General features: G+C 35.3%; 1 protein-coding gene and 1 long non-coding RNA gene across 2 annotated transcripts; both read right to left on the minus strand.

Moving 5' to 3' along the window:
- On the minus strand, nucleotides 1-26948 carry LOC140172405 (uncharacterized). Its single transcript, XM_072195554.1, has 18 exons — nucleotides 26582-26948; nucleotides 26107-26166; nucleotides 25702-25770; nucleotides 24839-24910; nucleotides 23985-24056; nucleotides 23583-23657; nucleotides 21985-22053; nucleotides 10693-10803; nucleotides 8836-8904; nucleotides 8435-8506; nucleotides 8009-8152; nucleotides 7206-7274; nucleotides 6629-6703; nucleotides 6374-6445; nucleotides 5212-5268; nucleotides 4167-4330; nucleotides 741-2672; nucleotides 1-176 (listed from the first exon to the last, which is right to left on the minus strand). The coding sequence occupies exons 1-18, from the start codon at nucleotides 26803-26805 to the stop codon at nucleotides 28-30; spliced, it is 3555 nt and encodes a 1184-aa protein (XP_072051655.1). The 5' UTR covers nucleotides 26806-26948; the 3' UTR covers nucleotides 1-27.
- On the minus strand, nucleotides 14603-17677 carry LOC140135483 (uncharacterized). Its single transcript, XR_011856523.1, has 3 exons — nucleotides 17547-17677; nucleotides 16946-17052; nucleotides 14603-16086 (listed from the first exon to the last, which is right to left on the minus strand). It is a non-coding gene; the product is annotated as an uncharacterized lncRNA (long non-coding RNA).

Consider the following 26948-nt stretch of genomic DNA (forward strand, 5'->3'; position numbering starts at 1 on the left):
AGTTAATAACTGCGACATTGACGTGTCTTAAACTGCAGCAGGACTGTGAGTATTCCGACTAACACCAGATACACTGGATAATATCTCAGTTATGATGGTCAAACAATTTCGATGAGAGCACATTCCACTACGTCCATGTTCCTTAACTGCTCGCCACAATATAAGGATTGAATTTCCTGCAAGATGAAGTGATAAATCATAAAGTAAGATAAAAAATAATGCTGAAATTAATGATTGTTATTATTAATAATATGGACATATACGCAGATCTGATAATCCATAACGATCTTTATTCCAACGTCTATCGGAAACAAATGCTAATTTGTTAAAAAGAGTGACTTTAATAAGAGGCGATTATCACCTCATCTTAGCCTGCTCTTTTTATATCCTGTTCTGAAGATATTAAAATTAATGAAACAGTTCCAAGGTTTTAATGTGCTTCTGGTGGTGTGTTCTCAAATCGCCATTAACTATTTTGACGGTGTTGTAATTTGTTGGTAAACAGAAAAACATCAAATTGGATACAAATTCTATATCCCCTGAACACGCCATAACACGCCATAATATGCAGTACTGCTTAATGTATGCGTACTATAATAGTCGCAGGTTTCTGATGATAACACATGAACAATTTTTCGAGGATGGGGTTGTTGGTCAGGTCATAAAGTACATCTCTATTTATTTAACTCGATTCATTTATTGAAGTGTGGTTTGAAAGTTCGAAAGTGCATTTTACTCACCAATGGCTAGGAGTACAACAGACACGTTGAGTGAAATAATGAACACAGCCATTGCTGATTGTCGGTATCCTGATGGGTCTGTTAGTGGAACCAGCAGAACCTCAGCACAAAGCAAGTTGAGAAAGATAGCTACAAGTGAAGTCATCTGCAACCAATGCTCAAAGGAATCTTTCATCGGTTTGAAATAAGAATGACTTGTGATGAACACCACTGATAGAGCTATAGTCGCTCCTAAGGTAAGGGGGTCCCCTGAGCCGAAGAGAACTACAAGAGATGTCTGAAGCACTTTACGGGATAGTTCAACTATTTCCCAATACCAGTATTCTGGCTTGTAGTTCTCACAGAGGAATCGAATATACAATGGATATTTCAAGGTGTGATTGTTCATCTGTGTAATGTCACAATCTTCGAGAACAGTTGCACTCCCCTCTGATGCCACGCTTTCAGTCTCCTCATTTTCCACAGCGGTGTTGCCTGTCTCTTCCAGATGGTTTTCTCTCCTGTTATTGCTATTTTCTTCCTCATCTTCTTCAATTAAAGATAATTCTGTACAATTGGAATCATTATCAGTCTCTCGTTCTTGATATTCTTTGCTTGCTGTCAACTTACGAGGAGAATTCTTCAGAATTACAAGGAACGCCGTCAAAGGGAACCCAACAATGTAAAGTAAAGCAAAATAAGCTGACTTGATGTAGTTCTTATGTTTCTGGGTATCACAGTCGATTGAGTAATCTGATCTTACTCGATGCGTGCAGTAAAGGTTGTTTTCATCGACACAAAATGTTTGACACGCCACTGGTAATAATGATAAGATCACATCACACAGACTAGGGTAAGAGATGAACAGGATTAGGATTACAAACAAGTAACACTTTGGGCGTAAGCGTTTCAAGTTGGTCCTCCCGTTAACATGGTCATTGCCATATTTGGAAAACTTTACCTTGAGGTATAGCCATACGCACGAGTAAACAACAGATGGCAAAGCAATGGCAAGACAGCAGACGATCAATCCAAGAACAAATTCATTGTAGATGTTCCACTCAAGGGTTTTTATGAAGCATCGGGGTTTAGCTACAATCTTGAATATGTTCAGTTCCAATGCTCTGAACAACGTAGCAAGATTTGAGATTCCGTGTGGCCAATGAATGTTATGAAGAGATGTAAATATAGCACCAGCTATCTGATAATAACCCAGAACAATTTTGAGTCGAGCAACCAGAACGTCTACTAAGGAACGACTAGTGTTGCCTCGCCTTCTGATATCCCAAACGGTGACCCCAATGAATATGCCCACCAGAATAATAACACCAAACGCCTCTAAAATCAAATGCCAGATTGGTGGGCATTTGATGCAATATTCAAACCATGAGTAGAAGTCGTCGCTACATCTGGAACAAAGCCATCCTTCATAACCTTCTCCACACGATTCATCAATTCCATTAGAAGCTGGACAAGAGTCATTACCTCGTAGGCACGGATATGGCTTTGGTAGTGCATTTTCAAATCGGGTACTTGCTTGATCGTAAGTTTCATAAGATCTATCATGTATCAGTAGATTCGATATAAATGCTTTGTATTCTGTACTCAGGTTTTGAGGAATCTCAGGATCTCGAGAATTTGATGAGTTCCAATTCCAAGTCCACCAAAACCCTGGCTGAAGCTTCTGATATTCATCTGTACAGTTAATGCCATGTTCCGGGCAAAGCATACATGGACCAAATCTATCTTTTCTGTAGTATCCATCTAAACAAGGACAAGCACGGAATCCAGCAAACCTATTCTTCTTGGTACCCGTTGGACATACTTCACAATCTGCTGCTCGTCTTCCAGGAGCTTCATCAGGAGAAACAAAAGTACCATTTACGCACAATTTACATCCAATACCTCCCCGGTCTTCGGACACCTGACCACTGCGCTCTTGAAAATATCCACCTACAGAGAAGAACATAGATTAAACTAAAATATATAATTCTAATTTTATTCTGTGTTAGAGATAATTCAAAAATACATTTGTGGGGTGAAAAGAGGGAGTGGTTCTCACACGTTTTGGACGGCTAACAAGGGGGCCATTGTCCCGATGAAGAAACCCAGGGGGGGGGGGCAAAATATGTCCACGAAGAAAGGTTCAACAAAGTCCTGGTTTTTAAGGTGGGGATTCACTCAACGTTTTCATACGTGAAAATGAAAATTGAAATCTTGCCATCTTGATATATTGTGCGCAACATATTCATAACCATGTTACATTTGTTTGTATTGTTGCGGTAAAACTAAAACACCATACTTTTGGCAATAACTGGATTCTTTAACCACATATTTCAATTTAAAATTCGGTACAACAAGTAATGAAAGAACCAGCATTATGCGGATTATATCTGCATCTAACGGTGGCTCATGATGCAGTCATGTCTACAGTAGAATTCATCTCGACCTTTGCAGGACTTAAACCCCATTAAAAGCTATTAAACCAAGATAACACTCATTGAAACAGCTCAACTGATTAAATCGGATCTTCTCTGGTTGTGCACAAGTGTCTGTTTTCATGTGCGATATTGCAATAAAGCTGGTATTATAGCTTCAGTTGGGTAACCGATTATAAAGGAAACGAAAGGAAACAATGGTATGTGTACCTTTGTTCACGAAATGAGACAATGGGCTGCTTTTTGTAAACCAGCATTCTTGAAAATGAGCAACATAATGATTGTTGACTTAACACGGTTTGGAAATAATTTCTTCATATTGTTGGTGTTATCTGTCGTTTACATATCCTTCCTAAAACACAAAAGTGCGACCCTCTCCAAACACCTAAATTAGCTAAAAATTTAGGGCATGTTACAAAACTATATTGTCTAGAATTTTAGAAGAGTACTTTTAATATTGGCCGGTTATTTTTCACACAGCGACGTTAACTAGGCAATGTACTATTACCTATAACATTAACTAAAACACCAAAGTACGAATATTTCCACCTAAATTAGCTAAAAATTTAGGGCATGTTACAAAACTATATTCTCTAAAAATTTAGAAGAGTACTTTTAATATTGGCCGGTTATTTTTCACACAGCGACGTTAACTAGTCATATCCCCATACTTTTAATGTAGGGCTATTTGTAGAGGTCACGCGTCAATGGGAAAGAGCACTGTGTATTGTGTATAGGAAAACGGACAGTAACTGCAGTATGTTTGGTACGAGAGGTCCCGGGCTTAATTCTCCCAGGTCAAAAGCAAATCTAATCCGCTCTCCCTGTGGCTCATCTGGTAAGGCGGGGAGATGACCGATAATAAAAGACCTCGTTACAGTCGAAAAATAAAACTGATCGACTGGCATTTTGTGAATTCTTGACCCCACACCCCCATACACACCCCACCACACGCCACACCCGAGCCTTTTGGAATTAGTGAAATGTGGTTAATAAATAATAATTTTACCGGCAGGACAGTTGATACAACCGTAGGTCTTGTGGTCACCGTATGTACCCGGCTTGCAAGGAACACACTTGTACTCTTTACACTGAAAGCCAGACTGCATCATGCCCACGTCCAGTTTATTATAGGCAGGAAGAGAGATATTTATGTAATCATCTACAGCAAACCTACCAAGATCAATAATAATAATAATAATAACAATAATAACAATAATAATAATAATAACAATAATAATAATAATAATAATAATAATAATAATAATAATAATAATAATAATAATAATAATAATAAAAATAATAAAAATAATTATAACTATCGAGTGCAATTCTTGTATCACACGAAAATAAGCCATTCAATATTATTGTTATTATTTTTATCAGATTGACTTGGTAAAATTAGAGCAAATTTGACATATTTAACCTTAGTGAAAGTGTAATGCCGATTAGAAAAATGTACGCGCGATATTTTTCAAATAGTGTAGGTATCTTTGAAGACATACTGTGATAGGCGGATTTATTGTAGAACTCAAAGGCTGATATAAACAATTATCTAATTAAACAAGCTTTTCATATTTGAAAAAGGGCGCTATGACGAAAAGAAAAACAACAAAACAAAACAAAAACATGGGCCCGATTTTTAGTTTGTGAGAATCTGTATTTTGTTAAAAATTTATATTTTGTCGTTTTTGACCTAAAATGGATTGTATTCATGTAAAATCAAAGGTTTTGGGCAAAGAGTGGTCATTTTTTTCTAAAAAAGAAAACGCTTGCGAAGCAAGGGAAAAATTGCAAAAAACATTAATTATTTATTAGGAGAATTTTAGAATCATTTACTAAAAACAAAAACCAATAAGAACATTATAATAATAATAACAATTAAAAAAAAACCCGACTGACCCTACTGTCGAACAGGTTTTTTCCCTCGCGAATGGATAACTTTCGTCTTTCTTTACGTTAAGCAAATTTAATTACTATAATATTTAATTTTATATAATACTTATTTTCATATAGCAACGTTCAGAAATGTGTAAGTAGGGTGATATACTTACACGTTGACATCATCAGAACAGTGCGGCCATTTAGATAGGCGACTGGTTGACACATATCTGTAATAATACAATCATTGTCAGCCTTGTTAACCTTATTCTATAATTCTATATTAACCATTTTTAAATAACCTATCATGAAGAAGAGGATTGCTGCAAAATACACACCAAATTGCATTTTAAATACGAAGAATGTCCTTATGATTTCAAATAATTTTCTTTCTTTTTTTAAATTCGTGATATAATACAAATTGAATGGCAAATTGAAATTTTTGATATATTTGATATTTAACAGTCCTCGAAGTAAACTTTATAAATCTAATGATTTTGTACTTAAAGTGTATGTAGCTGGGAAAGGCCGTCCATCATATGAAAATTATAACTTTTTGTATATATTTTCCCCCAAAACACCTAAAAAGTGTTAAATAAAAACTGTTAAATATCAAAAATATAATTTTTAAGTAATTTGTCACAAATTTTGTATTTAAAAAAATAAAATAAACTCAAACAACAGAGCCAAACTATTCGCATAAACAGATATTTCCGAAAATCCAAACGCCTGGATGTCATTAATTACTACCCTTAAATTATTTCTAAATAAATAAATAAATTAAATTGCCCAACCAATAATCCTTATTTACCTCCAAGCGCAGCGGTCAACTGCCTACAGATATTTTCAGGGATGCAAATGGGGATAGCAAAGAGTAAAGTGTTATTAAAATGATTAAAAACAGGACGACAAAGTTGACGAATAGGGACTAACCTCTGACTTTCCCCCCTTATTTTAAAAGGCAGGTTACGCTGCTGATTCAACATCAGTATAACGGCTACACAAGAAGGAAGGAAGGTTTTATTTCAAACTCTAATCGTGACCCGCAGGTCAAATTGCTAGAATTGTACATTAAACACACCTAAACAGACACAATGCAATTTGCAGGCAGCAGCTTAATCAGCGCCAATATTGCAACATTGAAACAAACAACTATACAAACATCCAATCCAACCCAACTACATCCCCCCAAGTAGGCAATGAGGATAAAGTACCTTGCCCAAGGACACAACACGTTGGCACGAGCGGGGCTCGAACTCACAACCTATGTATTATGAGTCGGGCGCCTTATCCACTCGGCCACACGTGCTCCCTAAAGAATGATAATAAACTTACATTTTGGTGTTATTTGCTAACCGGTCAAATGCATTATCTTCAATTCTAGTTATGTCATTATAGTACATATAACTATAGTAAAAAGAACAACATATATGACAATAACATTAATACAGCATAATAACAACAAGGCTGAAGACGTTGATACTTTTATCGGTCATACTGTCAGTTACGGGGTGTGTGGGTTTTGAATTTACAATTATTCGTTGCGAGAAAGAAAACTGAAATATTTATTTAGTATGAATTTGAACTTACATCGTTTCTAGGGTGTTTTTTGATGTGTCAAGTGAATGGTTTCGTATAGTAGAGATATTGTTGCTGAAAATACACCTGAAAGGATATAAAGTAAATATCGTCGGCAGAGAAAAAACCGGATACGGATTATACATTCTTGATATTGTGGCTCGTTGAGTACAAAATTATATACTTCAGATTTTGGGGCCATAATTGCGTCCAATGAGATACAAACTACATCATTGAAATTGGCACATATTATAACGTTATAGCCAATTCAAAGTCAAAGATGTATGGCTTTTTGCTTAATGGATAGTGCTTTTGCTTTTACATCCACAGATCGTGGGTTTGATTCCCGATCCCGCATTCTTTAATTAGCATCTTCATTTCATTACTCCATTTCTTTAATTATTTGACTACATTTCCGTGTTTTATTTGTTAAACTAAGCAATATTTCTCCTCTCCTTTCCTCTCCTCTCCTCCCTCCACTCTTCTCATTTTACTTTTCTTTTCAACTCCCTTTTTTACTGTGTCATCCGTCTATGGATGGTATTTCCCAAAACTAGTAAGAATGTGACAAGATCACCTGTTTACTTACAGTTGTTTCAAACTTGTTCTGTAGAATGTCAATGGAGGAATTTCCGTTATCAGGTTCTGAAACAGGTACCTTTCAAAAAATAAAAGTAAATATAAAAGTATTGTCTTAATCAGTGCTTTTTTTTAATAGAAAATAGAATATTCCTAGATACCACTTTCTTAAAGGAGTGTTTCGTGATCCTAGCATCCTCTTTTTATGACATTTTTCAGTACATATCCACGAAAAAAGTCTATTCCCAAAATTTCAGTTGATTCCGATTTTGCGTTTGCGAGTTATGCATGATTATGTGTATTACACTGCTCCATAGACAATGCGTTGTAATTTCGTTCTGGTGCACCAGAACGAAATTCAAATTTCACGATATCTTTGCAAAACGAATTAATCTGCAAGAAATATTTTGTACATAAACATTATGTAGCCAGAGGTTTCCAGTGATATAAAAATCTCAACTTTTTTGAGAAAAGTGGGGGATGAGGCTGTGGATCACGAAATGCCCCTTTAAGGGTCTAGACTTACCATTTTAAAATTTTTGAATCAAATTCCTCCACCAATCATTGATATTAATAACCGTACATGATCAAGAGAAGCAAAGTATTTTCGTGGCAATGTTGATAAGTGTTGCATGGTGTGAGCTGAGATTATAGACTATGTGCCTTCAGGAGAGGTATTTGCGAGCTTGCATATTTGTTCAGAAATCAAGTTGAAGATGCTCCCGTGGGTCTGCATGTAGCTCGACCAGGAGGCATCCCCTGTTAAACATTGTTTTGCACAATAAACAAACATTTATTTGAAACATATCTTACAGGTGCTTTAATCCATTCAAACCCATCAATATATCTGCTGAAATGTATTTTAGGCGGTTGTTGTACAAGCTAAGAAACTCTAGTTGAGGTGATGATCGTAGGAATCCAACTGGCAAATCTTCAAGTTTATTGTTTTCCAAGTACCTGCGAACAAAAAAAACAAACAAATAAAAATGAAATCCGACGCCGTTTTTCATATTTTGGTATCCGTCAATTGTGCGTTCATCTTTCACAAAAAGCACCGAAAATATATGACAAAGCCTTTGACAATCTATACTCTCAATATGGCAATTCATTTTTGGAAAAACTGTTCAGGGTGATTTCCTTTCGGCTTGTTCGCCGTAGTAATTGCCCCATCTCAATATTTTTACTTTGATGATAAACTTTTATAGATATAAATTATAAGCAAATAAATCTCAAGCTTACGCTGCTTTAATAATGCTGGTATTTGCAAACAAGTCCCCTGGTAAATGTTTCAAAGAGTGGCCTGCCAGACCCCTAAAGGATATGATAAATATAACAAATACGATTTATATTGTGTGAAACACAGCTATCTGTACAATGTACATTGCAGATTCTGTCATTTTACTTAGCATACATATTCACCATATTCAGATATTGGTTCTACTTTGCCCTAAAAGAACCATATTCGTTGATCACTATGACACACAACACACGTCACATTGCAGTCTATGGTCACATATCATAACCCGTTAAAATCACTAAGAGCCTTCGCTACACTTCTTTGAAATTGAAGTAATTCAAAAATATTTTAAAAAGGTTTGTTTAGAAGTTTTGAATGATGTTTGTGCCCTATGTTTACTTACAGTTCGACAACTTGTCTTACTCCGGTGAAAGCTTTTGCCGATATACCAGCAACTGATGTACCCAGATACCTAACGTATTGTTTAAATAAGAAAGGGTGATCAATAAGAGAAGATGTGTTAAATCACTTGAACATAACATACATTTAGGCTTACAAAATCTGTTTTGTTTCTCCTAGGTCGCGTCGTTTGTTTTTTGGAGAAATTGTACCGCATTTGGGTTTTCATTAGAAACTGTTTACTTTCATATAAAAACAATAAGGAAAAACATTTGAACAAATTAAACAAATCATATATCAAAAATCAATAAAACGCTCAGCGCAGTGATGCAACAACTTATTATTTTGTATCAAACAATTGAATACATGAATCCAAAACCCACCCAAGTCCACGGGAAGTGATTTTGAGAAAAAAACCTGTTTATCATTTTAATTCCTTCAGATTTACCTGGTCAATATGGTAAGTTGTACGTGCAAATGGGTGGGTTAAACTGTATTAGGTATGACGATTAGCATTTCAGGGACTTCGTGGGGTTCATTTTAAATTTTGAACTTGGGTGGTTTTTTGAATCATATACAAAGACAATAATGTTGGAATGAGATTACCACTAGTAAGATAATACAAAATAAAGCACACAGTTATGTATACTGTTGATTAGCATTCTGCCATATAATATAAACCACACACTTTCCTTGATTAAACCCATTCTTTTTCTTCAAAAGTCACTCTCCAGCAATGCAGATGTCACAAGTGGACTTTTATACATACTGGATTTCAATCAATGTGTTACAAGACTCAAATCATGGACTTGGGTTGCTTCTTTCATACATGTTATTTTTCACATGCTCAATAGACACAGAGGATGAATTTGAGTTGTTCTTTCATCCATATGACAGGCCTATGTATAGCAACACTTTCCCATGGTTAACTCAATTTGGCCAACGTATGGACTTGGGTGGCTTTTGTATTCATATATTCAATTGCATAATGACTTGGCCAACAATTTGTGTGACTTGAGGCATATCTCAGGATATAGCATGACCTAAAAAGCGCATTTTAGCATTTTGGGTTTCATGTCAACTACAGGAAACAACTTGTTTTTTTTATAGTCTTATAAGAAACACAAACGTCTTGGTAAGAAACACAAAACTACAAATTATAACAAAATAGAAATTAAAGTTTAGAACTGAAGTTAAAGAAATAAAAATTCACCCTTACACTTATTAACATAACTACGTTATTTAATCTAGTCCCATTATATGTAACGTAAAATATCTGGTGGAAATACATTGTCGATTTTACGTCATTAAACATTCGTTAGAAAGAAAATGGAACTAGATTAAATAACGTAGATATGGTGCATCGAATATTTTACGTCGAATATAAAGTCTGTAGGGTCACTTAAAGTGCAAATATTGTTTTATTTGGGCAAGGTACTTTTCTTCAGTGTGTGTCCAACGGGGTATCCCTATGAACCATCAATCAGAAACCCAACTTTCTGTAAATTTCTATATATTACACCATGATGGACATGATGGACATTTTTATTCATAAAAAGATCACAAAAACAGTCTGCTGCATATTATGTAGGCCTACTTGTCAGCATTTTGTGCAAATGTTAGATGTAAAATCTATCATGTCTATGGGGATAAAGATTAGCGAAGGCTTAAACGTGCGCTATAGCCTTATTTTAGGCCATTTTAGGCACTTAAAAGGATCATATAGAAATAGAACCCCATATAATTGTGTGACAAAATTCCCATCGAATGCTACTTCAGCAAGTATTAATATAATTAATTATTTCTGTAGAGGGGGGGCTATAGCCAAAACAAAAATTAAGAGAAACATCTAAAAATAGGCCAAAAGATCATGTAATGTGCACTTGCCCGTTGTTGGTCAAATTGAACTTCTCCTTTTGATGGTGCAAAGATTCCTCCAGGAAAATAAGTCATAGATCCAGTTGGAATTACGCTGGAAATTAGAAGCAGAACACTTAAATCATGAATGTTTTCTCATGTCCCTGTATATACCCACCCCCACGCACAAACACAATCCTTGCAACACGATAATTTCCGACCCTGAACAATTACATGTCGATGTGTCGTCAATACTGTAATTTGCCCCACCATATCGTAATCTTTGCATTGAACCATACCAGCCACAGGATCAATTAGGCCTTAAAAAGATAATTGTATTGCCCTTAATTAAAGATCCAACGTCAGGGTCGTTCAGTCGGTAATTTTTAAAAATATACTTTGCCACATACAATGCTAACAAACACAAGTTCATCACAAAATACAATAATGGTAAAAAATGATTTATCAGGTTTGTCATTTATTTCATATATCAGAATTTCAAACAGGCAAAACATTTTGCAAATTTAGGCGCTAGGCCTATACCAAAATATTCAAATTCAAATATTTTCAGATTTTAAGGTCGGTCGGACACATTTTTTAGTTTTAGACCTTTAAACTAAAATGTGCATCAATAATCTTGTTACGAAGCTGAAGTTGTAAAAGTATTAACATACTACAATATGTTAAAACAAGAATATTCTTTTGGTCAATATTTCTACAATAATAAGCCCCTTTTAAGAATGATTGAAGCGAATCATTGATTCAAATTCGTTTGAATGGCATGTCTTTATCTACTCACAAATATCGTAAAAACTACTGCGAATTTGAACAGGGCATTCAGCAGGTAGAACATAGATAGTAAAATTAAAATGTAAAAAAATGCTGCGGGTTTCTGAGTCGTACTGGAATTTATATATTTTTAGGTGTTTTAATATTGGTGTGTGTGTAATATGTATTTCGTTCACGCTATGCCTGGTGGTCAGTAAAGGCTTTTCTTTATTCCTTTGAATTAATTGAATAAAGATGATTGAATCATAACGCAAACAAGGCAAATAACAGACTAATATAAAACGTACTACCAATGACAAGAATCACTGCATGTATATTATCTAAATGTATTCCAGCTCTTGTCAAACTTCATTAATTTTCCTGGACCTCTGCCCAGCTAACCAAAAAACGTTTTCTGAACGTTGTGAGAACGTACCGTTGACGTTTTCTAGACGTTTTGATAAAACGTTTTTAAAACGTAATTTTGTGGAGGGTTTTTGACGTTTTAAAAACGTTATTAAAAGACGTTCTAAAAACGTTTTCACAACGTAAAAGACGTTTTTAAGGCCTATCTTTCCGTTACCCAAGACGTATCCAGGACCTAGAGAAAACGTATTGGACGTTCTAGCACGCAACTAACGTACTAAGAACGTTGCAGAAACGTCCAAAACGTCCTGAAAACGTTATAGCAACGTAAAAAACGTATTGGAGGATGCATTACTCACCACCAGAAAACGTATGTTACGTTTCTACTACGTTTTTAGAACGTTTTCTTGACGTTTTAGTGACGTTTAGAAAACGTGCTATGTTTTATTAGTTAAAAGTCCAAAACAAATATCAAATATTATCAAATTAGGCCAATACAAAATTCATGAAACAAGTTAGTTTGGCAAATTAGTGATACTTACGACTTACACGACACATAATAAATCACACAAGACAATTAATGTTGATTTGATGTGTGATTCATTAAACTTTATTCCTGTGTATGAATATTATTCTTCATTCATTTTCGTTGAAAATACTGCTGAAACATAAATTAATTTTATACAAACATGCTATGCAAAATCACCCCATGGAACATGTGGAACTTGTGTTACCATGTATCGAGTCAACTATTGTCATGACCATTGATGACTGTTTATACACTCTATCACTCGATTTATAATAATTATTGTTTAATACATATGCATGGATGGAATACTTATGAAACCCGATTATTGTACATTTATAGGATAAAAAGTTTTAAAACATGATTTATATACATGAAAACTCTCAAATATAAGTTACTATTTATAATTGAAGACAGAATAATATTCAAAAGACTAGTTTGCGTATAATGTCCTGTCAACCAGACCAAAAATGCCGTTCTGCGCAGGTCAGTAACCAATCACATTCGGTCTTCAGTTAAATTCGACAAACTTAATTGATTACTCTCACGTACAAAGCGCAGTTAACACTCTAAGAAATAAAGGTTCTAAAAGATTCTAATGTTGTCCTCTCAGGAGAACCCTTAGAGGTTTTCTAAAGAACCAAATATGGTTCCAAGACTATCGAAAATGGCCCCCAAACTAAAGAACCTTTTAGAGGTTCAAGATCTAAGAGGGCAGGTTCTCCTGAGAGGACAATTATTTCTTAGAGAGTTAATGATGACTAGACTTGAAAGTGCTCGTAACTTTTGCCAACACTTTGCTAAAATTAAGTCATAATTATTGTTCATGGTTTACTTTAATTTTGTAGAATTTTGCCATAGGCCTACTGTGTTCGTAATGAGTTATAATGTCTAGACACTCTCTAATTCTAAGTCGCAACTCGCAACGAATATATGGCGACGGAATTAACAACACGTATTTTGATTGACCAAGTTTTAAGGCAGAATTCTGTAAAATAAAAGTACCATGAACATGTATGCATTTATTTTTGGCATAATATTGGCAAATGTACAGTTCATGAGCCTTTTCACGGCTCATTACCTAAATTGATTAAATGTAGGCCTATAAAGGTGATAAGTCTGCATTTCCCTTATGGAACTAGCCCCGTTCTCAAACCGCGACGCCTCTCGAAAAGCGAGCGGAGCGAGCAGCGAGCGCAGTGGAAAATCATCATACAGGTATCAGAGTACAGAGTGCTAGGAACTACCGGTACCCAAAGCATTAACGAGCAAATTAGTCCTTTAAACGAAACTACTTTCGTTTTCGGCCATCATCTCCTCCCTGCCAGAAACGTAAATCCACAAATGTTGAAAATTATCTTCTTAAAAGAAATATTTTTACAAACGTCATTGAGATTTGAAACCCACTCCCACAAACCTCGATCTTTTTTGGTTGTTCCTTTAAGGGATGGGGTATGAACGTTTGGACAAAATTTATTGTGGGACATGAGAGCACATCAGACATATCGAATTGCATTCTGAATACGAAGAATGTCCTTCTGATATCAAATAGTTTTGATTTTTTTTTTTAATTCGCAATGTAATACACATTTTATGTGAAATGATTAAAAATTGATATTTTTGAATTTAACAGTACTTGCAGTTAACTTGATAAATTTGATGTTTTATACTTAAAGTGTATTTATTTAGGATAAAAAGCCGACGATCAATTTAGAAAATGTTGACCTTTCGTATTGGAGGTATGGATTTTTTCTCCCAAACACCCAAAAAAATAGGTCTTTTGGGGAAAAATTCCATATCTTCAATATGGAAAGTCAAAATATTCAATTGATCGTCGGCTTTTCCTCCCAGCTACATACACTTTAAGAATATGTCATTAGATTTATAACATTTACTTCGAGGACTGTTAATATCAAAAATGTGAAAAATATCAAATTTTAATAATTTGTCATAAAATGTGTATTATACCGTTAATTTAAAAAAGAAAATTATTTGATATCAGAAAGACATTCTTCGTATTCAGAATGCAATTCGATATGTCTGATGTGCTCTCATGTCCCAAAAAAAAATACTGTCGAAACGCTCAAAACGCTCATTCCAGATCCCTTAATGTCATTAAACACGTCAAATAATTTGAATACGCACAGTCTAGTCTCAAAGATAAAATAAAGTTCAATTGAAGTGCTGTGTGAAAACTCCTCAAATTGAATTATTACCTCTTTACTAGTGTCCCCAAATACAACGTAAAAACCATTAATTTACATTGTTTACGCAACATACAAATAATATCATCACTTCCGTTGCTGATGGGCAGAGCGATTAACTGTAAACCGTTGACAAGAGCGTACTTGCGCGATGTTGACAAGGCGCAACTTGCGAGTATGGCGACAGAAATAACAACACGTACGGCGTGTAAAGAACACATAGTAGGCCTACGCTTCGGATCGGAGGCGCATTGTGAACATCGCGGAAGTATGCTCTCGTCAAAAGTTTTATAGCAAATTAAAATCACGGTATAGTTACTATAATCGATAAGTCGCTATAATCTGAGGCAGAATTTAAAAGTCAGAGTACCGGTACGACATTTTCGGTCTGGTTGGCAGGATGTCAGACGCAAAGTAGTCTTTTTAATTCGGGCTCAGATTATAGCATGCCCTCGAGCGTCAAGTTGCAAGCCATACATGGCCTTTAATGCAACTTTGACCAAAGGCCCGTACATATTGCCGCAATTGCGGTGCGGTGCGGTGCGGTGCCACACTGCAGAATACTTACGATATTGCAATGAAGTTCAATACATTTTAACTTGGAAATGCGACGAGTAGCGTTGAGTTGAGGCAAAAAGTAATCGATATATCGGTACCGCATCGCACTGCATTGCGGCGTAGTTTGAACGGACCTCGACGCTGCAACAATAAGGCTTTTTGAAGTATGACGGGCACAAATGGAGATGGTGTACTTTTATTTGGGTAATCTTGTGTATGCTTTCAAGTACTCCCTCTTTTGTGCCCGCCATACTTCAAAAAGGCTTAATAATCAGCGATTGTGGAAACGCACTCAGCGAATACTAGTGTGATTATACACTGGTGAAGTGACGTAGTTAATCGGATTAACTACCATAGCAATAGATGAATACAATTTTGACTGTATCCCCGTATAGGCCTACAACGTCCATGCGGTACCGATGCATTGAACCATATATGTCAAAGAAATGCTAATCACTTGCACCTGTAAGATTAGCCTGTTTGAAAAGAGCGGTATTGTATTCAATCTATTATATGATTGAAGACAGGTGATGAGTGCAACCTGCTGTAGTGCAGAGCGATCTATTCAAAAATTGTATTCATCTATTGCTATGGTAGTTAATCCGATTAGGACGTCACTTCGCCAGCGTATATCGGATAGGAAAAGTTAAAAGCTATAAGTACAGAAACAAAAACATCTTAACATGCTTATGAGAAATGTTTTAAAATAAAAGTCTGATATATAATCACAGCTATTTTAAACTTAAACCTTATATTTATCGAATATATATACTTCAATAGACAGTGAGCACCTTGTCCGACAATGTTGTAAAACTAGCATGTTTACCAGTACAGTGTCTGTGGTCTTCACTCTTCAGTTTCAATGTGTCCCCTAGTCTTGTTCTTCCTCTTCCTGTTGGGGGCCACGTTCATTTTCGCCGCGCTCATCATCCTCCAATTCCCCTACAGGTACCGCTGCATCCACATTCCCAGCTTTCTATAGATAATAAAATGGAAAACAATCTATTTATAAGCATGATCATCATTTTGGGAAACATCATTTTTAAATTGAACTGAAACCCTTAAATCTATCAGCTCACTAAAATAGCAGCCCTGACAAAATATATATAAATAGGCATAAGAAATTCTATGAATAAAAAAAATTCTATCCGGTTATGGTCACCCTTAGATATCCAGACAACTTATTTATATTATCAGTATCATTAATTCTGAGTAACTTTCAAGGTCTGTATAAACCATAACGAAATCATAATGCGCGCGTGGGGGTGTGTGTGGGGAGGGGGCATGGTGCCCTTAAAAACCTAAGAGAAGTGAAAATAAACAAAAATGCTCCATAGAGAAAGAAACATCACGTAGGTGTGTGAAATGTAAGTCCAAAAAAGTATGTCTCAGATACATTTGGTAAAATAGCTTTGTGCTATGCTTTATTATTTTTTAAACATTATTTTTAAAAGAAAATGAGCTGTGCGATATGCGATATTTTTTCATTTTACATTCAACGAACAATTTTATGCACTTTTTGATATTCAGATACAGAAACATAGTAATACACTGCAAAAACAGTGTCTAGAGATTGAACACTTTTTTTTGTCCTCTATTTGTAAATACTTTTAAAACCTAAACACCAATGTCAAATTTCAAAACATCATATGTTTAATATCTGAACACAAGACATATTTAATTCCTAAACATGTTTAGCATTTAAACGTGTTTACAAATAGAGGACAAGGTGGTGTCTAGAATGGGTGCTAATATTATAATCCCTAGACATTGTTTTAGGCCTACATGAATTAAATAAATGAATTTGGCATTTCAGCAATGATATTTGAACTTACTTTATACTTTTTTCCACCTGGAAGATTTGGTGTTCTTTTCAGATAATCTCCAAGTCCCTTCTCTATCTCAACCTCCTTAGCTTGAGGATGATTCTTCATGCAAGCTTCTATAGAAAGGTGGAAATGATATGAGTTCAGTATTAAATTAAACTCCTTTATCAAAATAAACGGTCTGTATCTCAATATTAGGATTTTCCAAAAGCCTACATGTCGACGTGTTACCATACGTGCGGTCTGTGGTCTTAGGGAAATATTTTTTATTTGATAAGTTTATGAATAAAGTATACACATATAATCTAAAATTACAACAACAAAAAACAAGTTGGAAACAGACGTCCGATTTAGGGGTCAGATTTAAATATCCATATTTTAATTTTATAATCACAGAACATGAGTATATTACACCCACTATGATTGGTTCAGACAGCATGACAAATTATATGCATTCTGTTTAGGCTTAGCCGATCTTAGCTCTATGGAAGCTTATGGATCTGTTTTCTCACCCAATGTTTGGAAACATACTGTGAAATAAAAGGAAAGGCCTACGTGATTTGACATATTATGTTAATCATAGATTGTATCTTGGGCCTATGAAACTTACTGACGATAACTTTGTAGAAAAAGGGCTATCTTTAATGCTCAGCTTGCCTTTTCTCCCTATACACTGCAGGAGGACCACAAATTGTTCGTTCCCAGCTTCCTCATCATCCTCCTGATGGTTTCGTTGAGATCATGTCCTCCCACACGACTAAGGTGTCGTATCTGGAATAAAGACATATGAATCAAAGCTAAATATTTTAATGCATTATCGCATGGAATTTGGAAGTCAATATCGTTTATGATGTTGCCGTTGTTGATGGTTCAGTATCTTGTGATACTTTGACCCACAACTGAATAAAGTTATTGTGATTTTCATCGCAAGTGCAAAATGTCAAACATATTTTGAATTATGGCCTAAAAATGATCATGATTATTAGTACTTCAATTGTGTAAATCAACCACAATTTCATATTGTGTACTTTTGAACACACGAAAATGGCATCTTAATTCATAATTTTGTTTTTAAAGCTAGTATAGGGTGGAGACAAGGGAATATTTTGCACAGGTTATGATTGTTTGGTATAAAATGCCAGTTCCTGAGAAATATTAAAATATTTAAAGAACCTCTCGTGTCTATTCGATATTCCTATATATTTTAGGAATAATTTTGGCTGAGTGGAATTTTAATATAAAACCACATATGCGGCCCTCATGTGCATGTTTTGCAAAAAGCAAAACTTATAGTTAAGAGTGCACCAAAATATTGACATAGTTTTTTTTTGTATTTCAATCAGGTACAATAAAAAGCTATCTTGTCATGTTTCTCTACAAAGTTCTAATTGATAACTAACTAAACAGCAGATTGCGTAACTCTAGCTATCACTCTTTAAACAAATGATAAACTTCAATGTTGCAAAATATGGAATATGGATATTTTTCGACAATGTTCTTAGCACATCGTAAAATGTTTCAACAGAACGAAGGACAATATCTTGAACTTCTGAACCAGCAGTTACCAGGCCTTAAGGCCTATATGATTTTATGACATGTTACATGTACAAAATAAGTTACAAAATTGTCTTGCTTTTAAAACTTTATACGAAGGAGAACAACTAAGATTACAAGAGATGGTAATCTAATACTAATGGATATGCGTTTTCCCAGTCGCCACCCAAACAGGGTGGTGGGTTATGTATTTTAAATTGTGATCTGTTTAATTGATAAAATGTCATATTTTGTGTTGGTGTCATTTGAAAGCTAAAAAACCACTAACATTAGTAACAACCCTGTATATATGAACAATATAGCTTTTCAACTACTGGAGATGTGTGGTTGATCGAAGTTGTGAGGGAAGGATGGGAAGAGGAGCACATAAAGTCTATGGGAACAGGGCGTTTCGCATGTGTAACTTGAATAAATTAATGACTACAGGGGCTACATGAACTTGATTTTGGTCTTAATTTACAGCTAAAAAATTCTACTGGTTGTTTTTAATCATTTTGAACTCTTATGCATGCATACCTAGGGCTAAAGAATCGTCCTGGTCATCGATCTCTTTGAGTTTTTTCAGACAGAAGCGCAATTCAGACGTCCCATTTTAATTCAGTGCTTTCAGGCAACACAAACCTAATAATAATTACACTAAAAATTAAAACAAATGTGTTCCACTTCCAAGCAATCAATATACATCATTATTCATTTGCAATCATTTCATAAATATTGCAACATTCCATTGTTTAGGGCAAAAATAAGCGTACTTGAACTTCATGGGTAATATATGATTTATAGGTCATACCATCTGTTGTCTTTAACCATGGACTTGGAGTTTGTGACTAACCCAGAACATAGGTCAAGACTGAGGTGGTACAGGTGAAGTTCTGGGTGCACAAAATACACCTCTGGGTGCAATAACCGGCAACATGATAATCATTTCAATGGATTTCCAGTAAACCCTTAGAGCTCCCTTCTGCCTGACTTTAAAGCAATTATTCAAATTGTGATTTTTTGGGCGCTAAACATGCTAAATACTCCCTATTAATCACATATTGCTTACATATTGGGTAACAACGGCCACTCTTTTTTGCACTTGTAATTATTAATGTTACTTCTCACGTGTTCTGTTTTTATACTTGATGACTTCTCTTACTACTTTCAGGAATTTGTCTGTGTAAATATAATATGATATAGATGAGAATAATAATATAGCCTACTTGTAATTAAATCAGGTACTAAGTTGTCCGACGATCTGATGATCGAGTGTCATGAGTGTCATGCTAATCTAATACTCATCTAACACATTATGTCAGATAGACTTATGAAATAGGTATAACAATTTGACAAACATGACAAAACTCAAGTCAATAAACCACCTTGAATTTCAATCAAATTAATTGTAGACACGGCCTTTCAATTCTGACAACATCGCCGATCTTTTTCAATTTCAAGATTGCAATTTTATAAAGCGCTCAATCACGACAAATAGGCCAGCTATACGAATGCATCACGAACATACAAGTATTTTATTTAGTAGTACCAATACGGAATTAAACCATGAATATCATCAAACCTTACAACATACTTTTAAGTCAAGAATGGTAAATAATAATTAGAAAAACAATATCCTATTAAAAACATCTTATTAAGTTTAAGTCCTCAGCTTTTAAAGACTTTCCTCGAATTCAAATTACATCAACCGTCATTATATTGTGGATGCCATGCATACAATGCATATGTTACTCATTGTACTTCACTGATTAAATTGACTCACTGGACTAAAAACATACACGCTTTATCATGTTTAATGGAAATATAGTAATAATAAAATACAATCTTACCTTTGTTTGGTAGAACTGAACGAAACAGATGCAAATAGTTCCTTTTGATGAGCAACTTGATGTATATATTCCTTAGAACAGCATGCCAGCATAAACGATCGTGTGAAACGTATAATTTGTCACATTCCAGGTTTGAATTTTGGGTTGCCAGACGATTCACAAAACCATAAAACTTTTATATAGGTCACACTTAAAGATGTCAAGCAAGTCAAACACCCGGGTCATACATCACAATCTCTAAGACACAGTTCCTCACTAACCAGCAGCTTATGCTAGGCTTAGGCTGACTTTAAAATGTTGGTTGCAAAAGCTTAACTCTACAAATTGAGGTCAACGTCCGAGAAGTGATGTTGTCGAATGCATATAATTGAACCGTGCTGTGATGATGAGATATAATAAAAAGGACTGCGTGAAACACTTGCCAAATTAGGTACATGTTTCCTGATTGATGCACATATATAAAGAATTAAACAGTTAAACTTGTATTCATCAACAATATACAGACATCATTGACTTCACAATTGCTGGGATTTATGCGCGCACAGCATAGCGAACATTAAGTTTCATATTTTGAAGTGAAAGTTGATACACATTTGGGTTCATTTCCCACGAAGCGCGCAAAAATATGCAATTTTACACTATTTTATACCAAATCAAGGCGTTTAGGGCTATCTATAAACAACAAGGAATTTTTCTTTCACTTTTTTTTTTCTTTGATATGTGGGGGGGTTGTCATAAGAATTCAAGGAATTATTTAATCCCTGTTGATTTAATATTTAGTCGGCTTTTGTCATGTGTATCTTGTCTTTTTTTTTACTTTCTTCAATCCTTCGATTCCGTCCTTTTCCTCAGTCTTCTGACATGATAGCTCCTCTTTTTCCTTTCTGTTAATTGCTGACGTACCAGATATCAGGGGTATGACATAGATAAATTGCTTTTTACCGGTCAAGTTTACGGGGAGATGCGCGTATTATTCACACAAAACTTGTTATACTATTTTAGCCCCCAATCACGGTGAATTGGATGTGAATATGAAGGTGAATTTGAATTCGATGAAGTACGCGGAGCGCGAGAAAATTTCAATTCTAAACTATTTCATCCAAAAATCAAGGTATAATATCGAATAGGCCTATTGCCTGTATTTTTAGAGTAAATATACTTACACCAGGGAAGTGTTTGCCGAAAACGGGGTGGGGGTGACATTTGATATCCCAAAGTGTATGCGGACGTGTCCCCCCTGTCCCCCAGGATTTACGACCATACAGTGCCTTAAACCAGAGAAGGCTACGTGTTAAAACATTTTGATAATATGAAATAATAATTAAACGCTTTAGAAAGACATTTAATTGACGTTGTACAAAACGTTCGGAAAACGTTCTGGAAATAACGTATTACAAACGTGGCAAAATAACGTAAAAAATCGAAATATTTTGTCACGTTTTAAAAACGTTTTCTGAACGTCATGGTAAAACGAACAATATTTTACCCAAGTCAAAACGTTTTTAAAACGTTTTTAAAACGTTTTGGAAGACGAAGACGTAAAAGACCAAACTAGAACCTAGAGAAAACGTTTTCTAAACGTTTTGTGTTTGCTGGGTGGATGTGTTGAAATAGGTATTCGCATTTTACTTTGAAAAATAAATAAAACAAAAAACTATTACTTACAGCTTTGTGAGTGAAAAGTTAAATGCGCCCGTTTCAATTTTCTTAAGTGCACGCCAAGCATTTATATCGCTGAAAAATAACATTAATATAATATAAGCAATTGATGTCAATTTCTGAGCTAACACATTTGAACCATCCTTGGTGGAACATACTTTGATCGTTACGGTCCGCTATTTCGAAGGTCGAAATAAGGTTCACTATGTCGTGTATGTGGAATCTATATTACGACCCTTTGACCCCAACTCCAACTCGGGTATTTGCATGTTTACTTATTACGCTACAACACTAAGTAGACGCCTTAAACAAATCGCCCTTATTTTAGATCTTTTCTGGTCTTATAGCGCTATCGGTGTCCGAAGAGGTACCGATGGCACTTTTTTCCTACCCTGAATAACGTTTGTTATTTAAATGAAAAACAATAACACTATGCAAATGTTAATTATTATGCTTGATACATTACATCTCCAGGGAGTGATGTTAAGAGTCATCGGCACCTAACCGGGCACCGATAGTTCTATAGGACCAAATTGTGCGTGGTGCCTTAGCAGCGCTTTAGCTTAAAAACTAAACAAACACAAGGTGGGGTAACACTAACCATAACTCATTAATAATAACTCATTCACTCATACTGACCCAAAATGCTTTCAGCATGACAGACGTGTTTATTAATTGGCAACAAATTTCCGCAGGCCTAGGTCACTTTCTGGAAAGCTGTACTAAGCAAGGTCATCTGATGTATTTGATTCCACTTTTATTGTCATTGACTCTTGACAAACTCGTAAAATGGGGACAGAGAATGATGTAACTGTGGTATATGGCCAGTATTTTCATAAAGTGTGGCTTCACTAGCCATTTCCGGACCAAGAAAACTATTTTGTGATTTATTTTCCACCTTCATTACGATTTATGGGCAACGCCCCTAAGTGCTGGGATATATTCTGTAAACATCATAAATGTGTTTTAATATCTCAAAAGAAAGTAAGTTGGTTTGGCACACATTTGGGGGTGTGGGCAAACCTGTCTGTTAACCGCCGCATAACAAAATTGAAAAAAAAAATGGCAGCCATTTTGAAATTAAAATTGGAAATTGAAGACGTGCCAGAAAAAAGGATACTTTTTTGAAATCAGCACACCGAAATTCACCTTTGCACAAAAATCCAGCTAGCCCCATATATATCTGACATATCAAATTGTACTATGGAGAGATGGAGGTCAACCTATGTACAATCAATAATAAACACAGTGGAGAAGCTCGTACCCTAAAATTGATTCATTCGCCTAATTGGACGGGGAACAAGCACCACTACCTTAATTTGCATCCCCATAACCCAAACCAAAAACACATTCAAGATGACTGTTTCCAAAAGTAACCTAAAGCGCGTAGGGGTTAACCAAAGGTCAACTCAGTTACTCATGGGTCAAATTTCAAACTGCTCAAATTTTTGTTAACAACCATACCAAAGTATTTCTGCCATCTCAAGGATTCAAGGATCTGCTCTGATTTCAACGAAAATGGTCGAACATTGTTCGTTGTATAAAATAAAGGCAAATATGGAATATTTTGCACTGTCTAGAATTTTCAAGGTCAGCAAACTTACATTTTTTGAAGAGAGTGACGGATCTCTCTGAACAGATCAGCCTCTATGATGGTCCCGTTTATGGTTGACATTTTACTGTGATAAATGTAAAATAATGCAAACTTTCGTTTTACTATATTATACCAAATTTGAGACAAAAAATTAAAAAAAATTAAATAAAAACAAACTATTGCACATCATACTGGTACATGTATCACTTAGGAAGAACAATGGAACATGATATTTCCCTCCTCTGATGACACCCTTTCAGAAGGTATATAAGGCTGTGTTAAGAATACTCACTCCAGAGGGATAATCGAATTGAATGTCCTCTTCAGGCAATCAATAATACACTGAAATAATACATCGGAAATTTTTCCCATAATTGTTCCCTCGACCCGCGCAGCTGTATATTATACTCACAGATACTTTAAACTTTTCAATCCGATGAAGGAGTCCGCATTGAAATATTTGATTGGATTCCTCGAGAGGTTTCTGCAAAATTTAAAAAAAATTACAACATTAAAAAAAGAAAGAAAACTTTTTAAAGTCTTCTTTCTTTTACATACATTTAGGGATTCAATCATGTTGCACCGTTGTTCATCACCGATTAACAACGATGCGTCCGCGTCGTCTAAGTGGTTTACTTAGCGAGGGCAGCTTTAGCTGCCCGAGCGAAGTAAACCACGCAGACGCGCCGGACGCGAGTTGTTTATTCGGTGATGAACAACAGTGAAAGATGATTGAATCCCTTTCAACAACGAAAAGAAGCTAAAATCGTATAATTCATGATTATTTTACGAGGAATGTCAGTTAATCATTGCCACTCAGCCTTACAAAAACTTCGATGATTTCTCTTTTGATATCAGCAATAAAACTCAGAATAAAACGGCAATGTTTAGCCGCTTCCTGATAAATACTGAACTTGTAAGCTGGCATACGCACAAAGGTTCCAGGCATGACGAATTTTACGCGCTCTCGCGTAACGCGTAGTCTCGCGCGCGTTCGCGTATACGCTACAGTAAAAGTGTTGGTTCATCACGGATTAACAACGGTTGGCTCATGTACAAAGGTATAGGAAGAGTTGTTGAATGACATGTCTCTAATCATAAAAGGTCAAAACAGAATGTAAACAAACACGCTCAGCTCTGCTACAAGTCTTCAACTAGTCGCTGTGCTCCACGATCTATTGTGGGTTGAAAAGCGTAAGTGTAAGCTAATGTAGCGTCATGTAAAATAAGTACCCGGATGGCCGGGGTCACCTATTGAATACTTACAAGTCGGTCATCCTGTGACAAGATGCAAAGGTTCCTTTTGGAATAGAAGTGATACGGTTTTCGAGTAGATCCCTACATAATAGAATGACAGACCTTAATGTTATATTAATCATGAAGGTAGAATGGTTGGAATTTAAAGAATAGTTACAAAACATTTTCAAACATTTGCTGATTTGCAATAAAGTTGTTTACGTTACAGTTATAACTCATGTTCGTGTACCTCATTGATATTGTTTTGTATTGTGTTGAACAATGAAATTAGTCTAAATTGAAATGTACTACCGTCAAAATCGCTTGGACAAGAACGAATTCTTGGGGTATTTTGTTAAACTTTTTGTAAATTAAACAAATATTTGTAAATTGAAAAAAGAAATTGAAAAAGTTTAACAAACTACCCTAAAAATGGTTCTTGTCCGAGCAACTCGTTAATAGGCACATGTGCTTATTAACAATATTTTACGGTATACGTTAGAATACAGCAACCATGGCGTCTAGTGAAATATATCTCAGTGCCTTTTGTGACCACGCGTTTTTCATTTGCCCTATGAACTCGGAACTTCCAATCTCTTGGTACGTCGTCATCAGCTGCCAGACAAAGTACTGTATAAGTTGTAATTTTCGCGTACAGTTATTTTCGCGATTTGTAGTGAGAGACACATTTTCGCGAATGTTATTTTCGCGTTTGCAAAGTCCTCCCCTATACTTGTAATACATTATTGCATATATTCGCGAGGTGTTATTTTCGCGGTTGGAGCTCTAATCGCGAAATTCGCGAAAATAAAACCCTCGCGAAAATTTCCACTTATACAAGTATTTGGTTGTTATTATATCTACTTATATTTTGCTACTAACTTTTAACTTACACAATGCGTATTTTGGATGTTTTATTGAACATGCCAAAGATGTCTGTCAGCTGATTATCTTTCCCGTATCTATAGAAAATAATTGTCAACATGATTATGTTTATAAAGTTTATAAATACTAAAATGTTAAACACGAAACACAAAATGTCAAGTGCATAAAATAATGCAAAACAGATAATGCGAAGTGCGCAAACAGATTTTTGAAACTACGACTTTTGCAATTAATTGCTACAAGAACCACGTGGGATGTGTTTATTAGGTGGGTTGGGTGTGATGGTTGGGAATGGGGTTGTTGGTGTGCATACTTGATACGCGTGTCTCACTGTTTTGTTTTGTTTTGCTACTGATTAGTTATAAAGGTTTAAAGCAGCCAAGACGTAACTTATAACAACGAAATATACTTACAAATGCAGTACCGACGATGGCAGTTCAATCTCTGATTGGATTTGATTGTGTTCAAAGTTCCTATTAAGACAGATTAAAAAAGAAAAAAAGAATACAATGACAAAAAAATACAATGACAGAAGTCAGTATAAAAAAATTCCAATCAACTATGAAAATAAAAAATAAAAATTTACAGTACACTATTATTTTTTGACTTCGTATGATAATATTATTATATTTACGGATATAAAAGGGAACGACTATTTCAACCTATAACTAACAAGTAAAAAGTCAGTAGCTCTTGGAATAATCATAATTTTACAAGAGCGAAGTAAACATCATCGATTTTACTGTAGAAACCAACGCTGGGCCTCACCAACCCCCTCTATGATAATTTTTGATGGCCCGTCGTACCCCCGAATATGGACGAGTCCCAATCACATTAAAATGAACACTCCATAACATGCTAATATAATATTTAAGTACATCTACTTACAGTTCTACGGTATTTGCAGGAAAGTCTTTTGGCAGAACCTGTAGATGACGAGATGAACAGTTGATAAATTGATATTCATCAATTCCTGTGCAATTACAAACGTCACACATTTGCTTATCGCTGATACTGCCACTAATAATCTCCATCGGTAACCCATTTGACTCTACGCCAATTAATATCGCGGCAATTTGCAGTAAAAATCTCATATTCGCGTGCGAGCCCATGTTGAGGTCTTGCTACCCAGAAAGGGTTCAATTTTCAAAATACCGTGCTACAAGATAACTGATATTTTAGTGTAGCCCTGAAAATGAAGCGTGACAGGGCAAAATATAGAGAAAAGGACAACTGAAAAGTATTTATCATGGAA

Source organism: Amphiura filiformis, chromosome 16 (assembly GCF_039555335.1).
Source record: "Amphiura filiformis chromosome 16, Afil_fr2py, whole genome shotgun sequence".
Classification (NCBI taxonomy): domain Eukaryota; kingdom Metazoa; phylum Echinodermata; class Ophiuroidea; order Amphilepidida; family Amphiuridae; genus Amphiura; species Amphiura filiformis.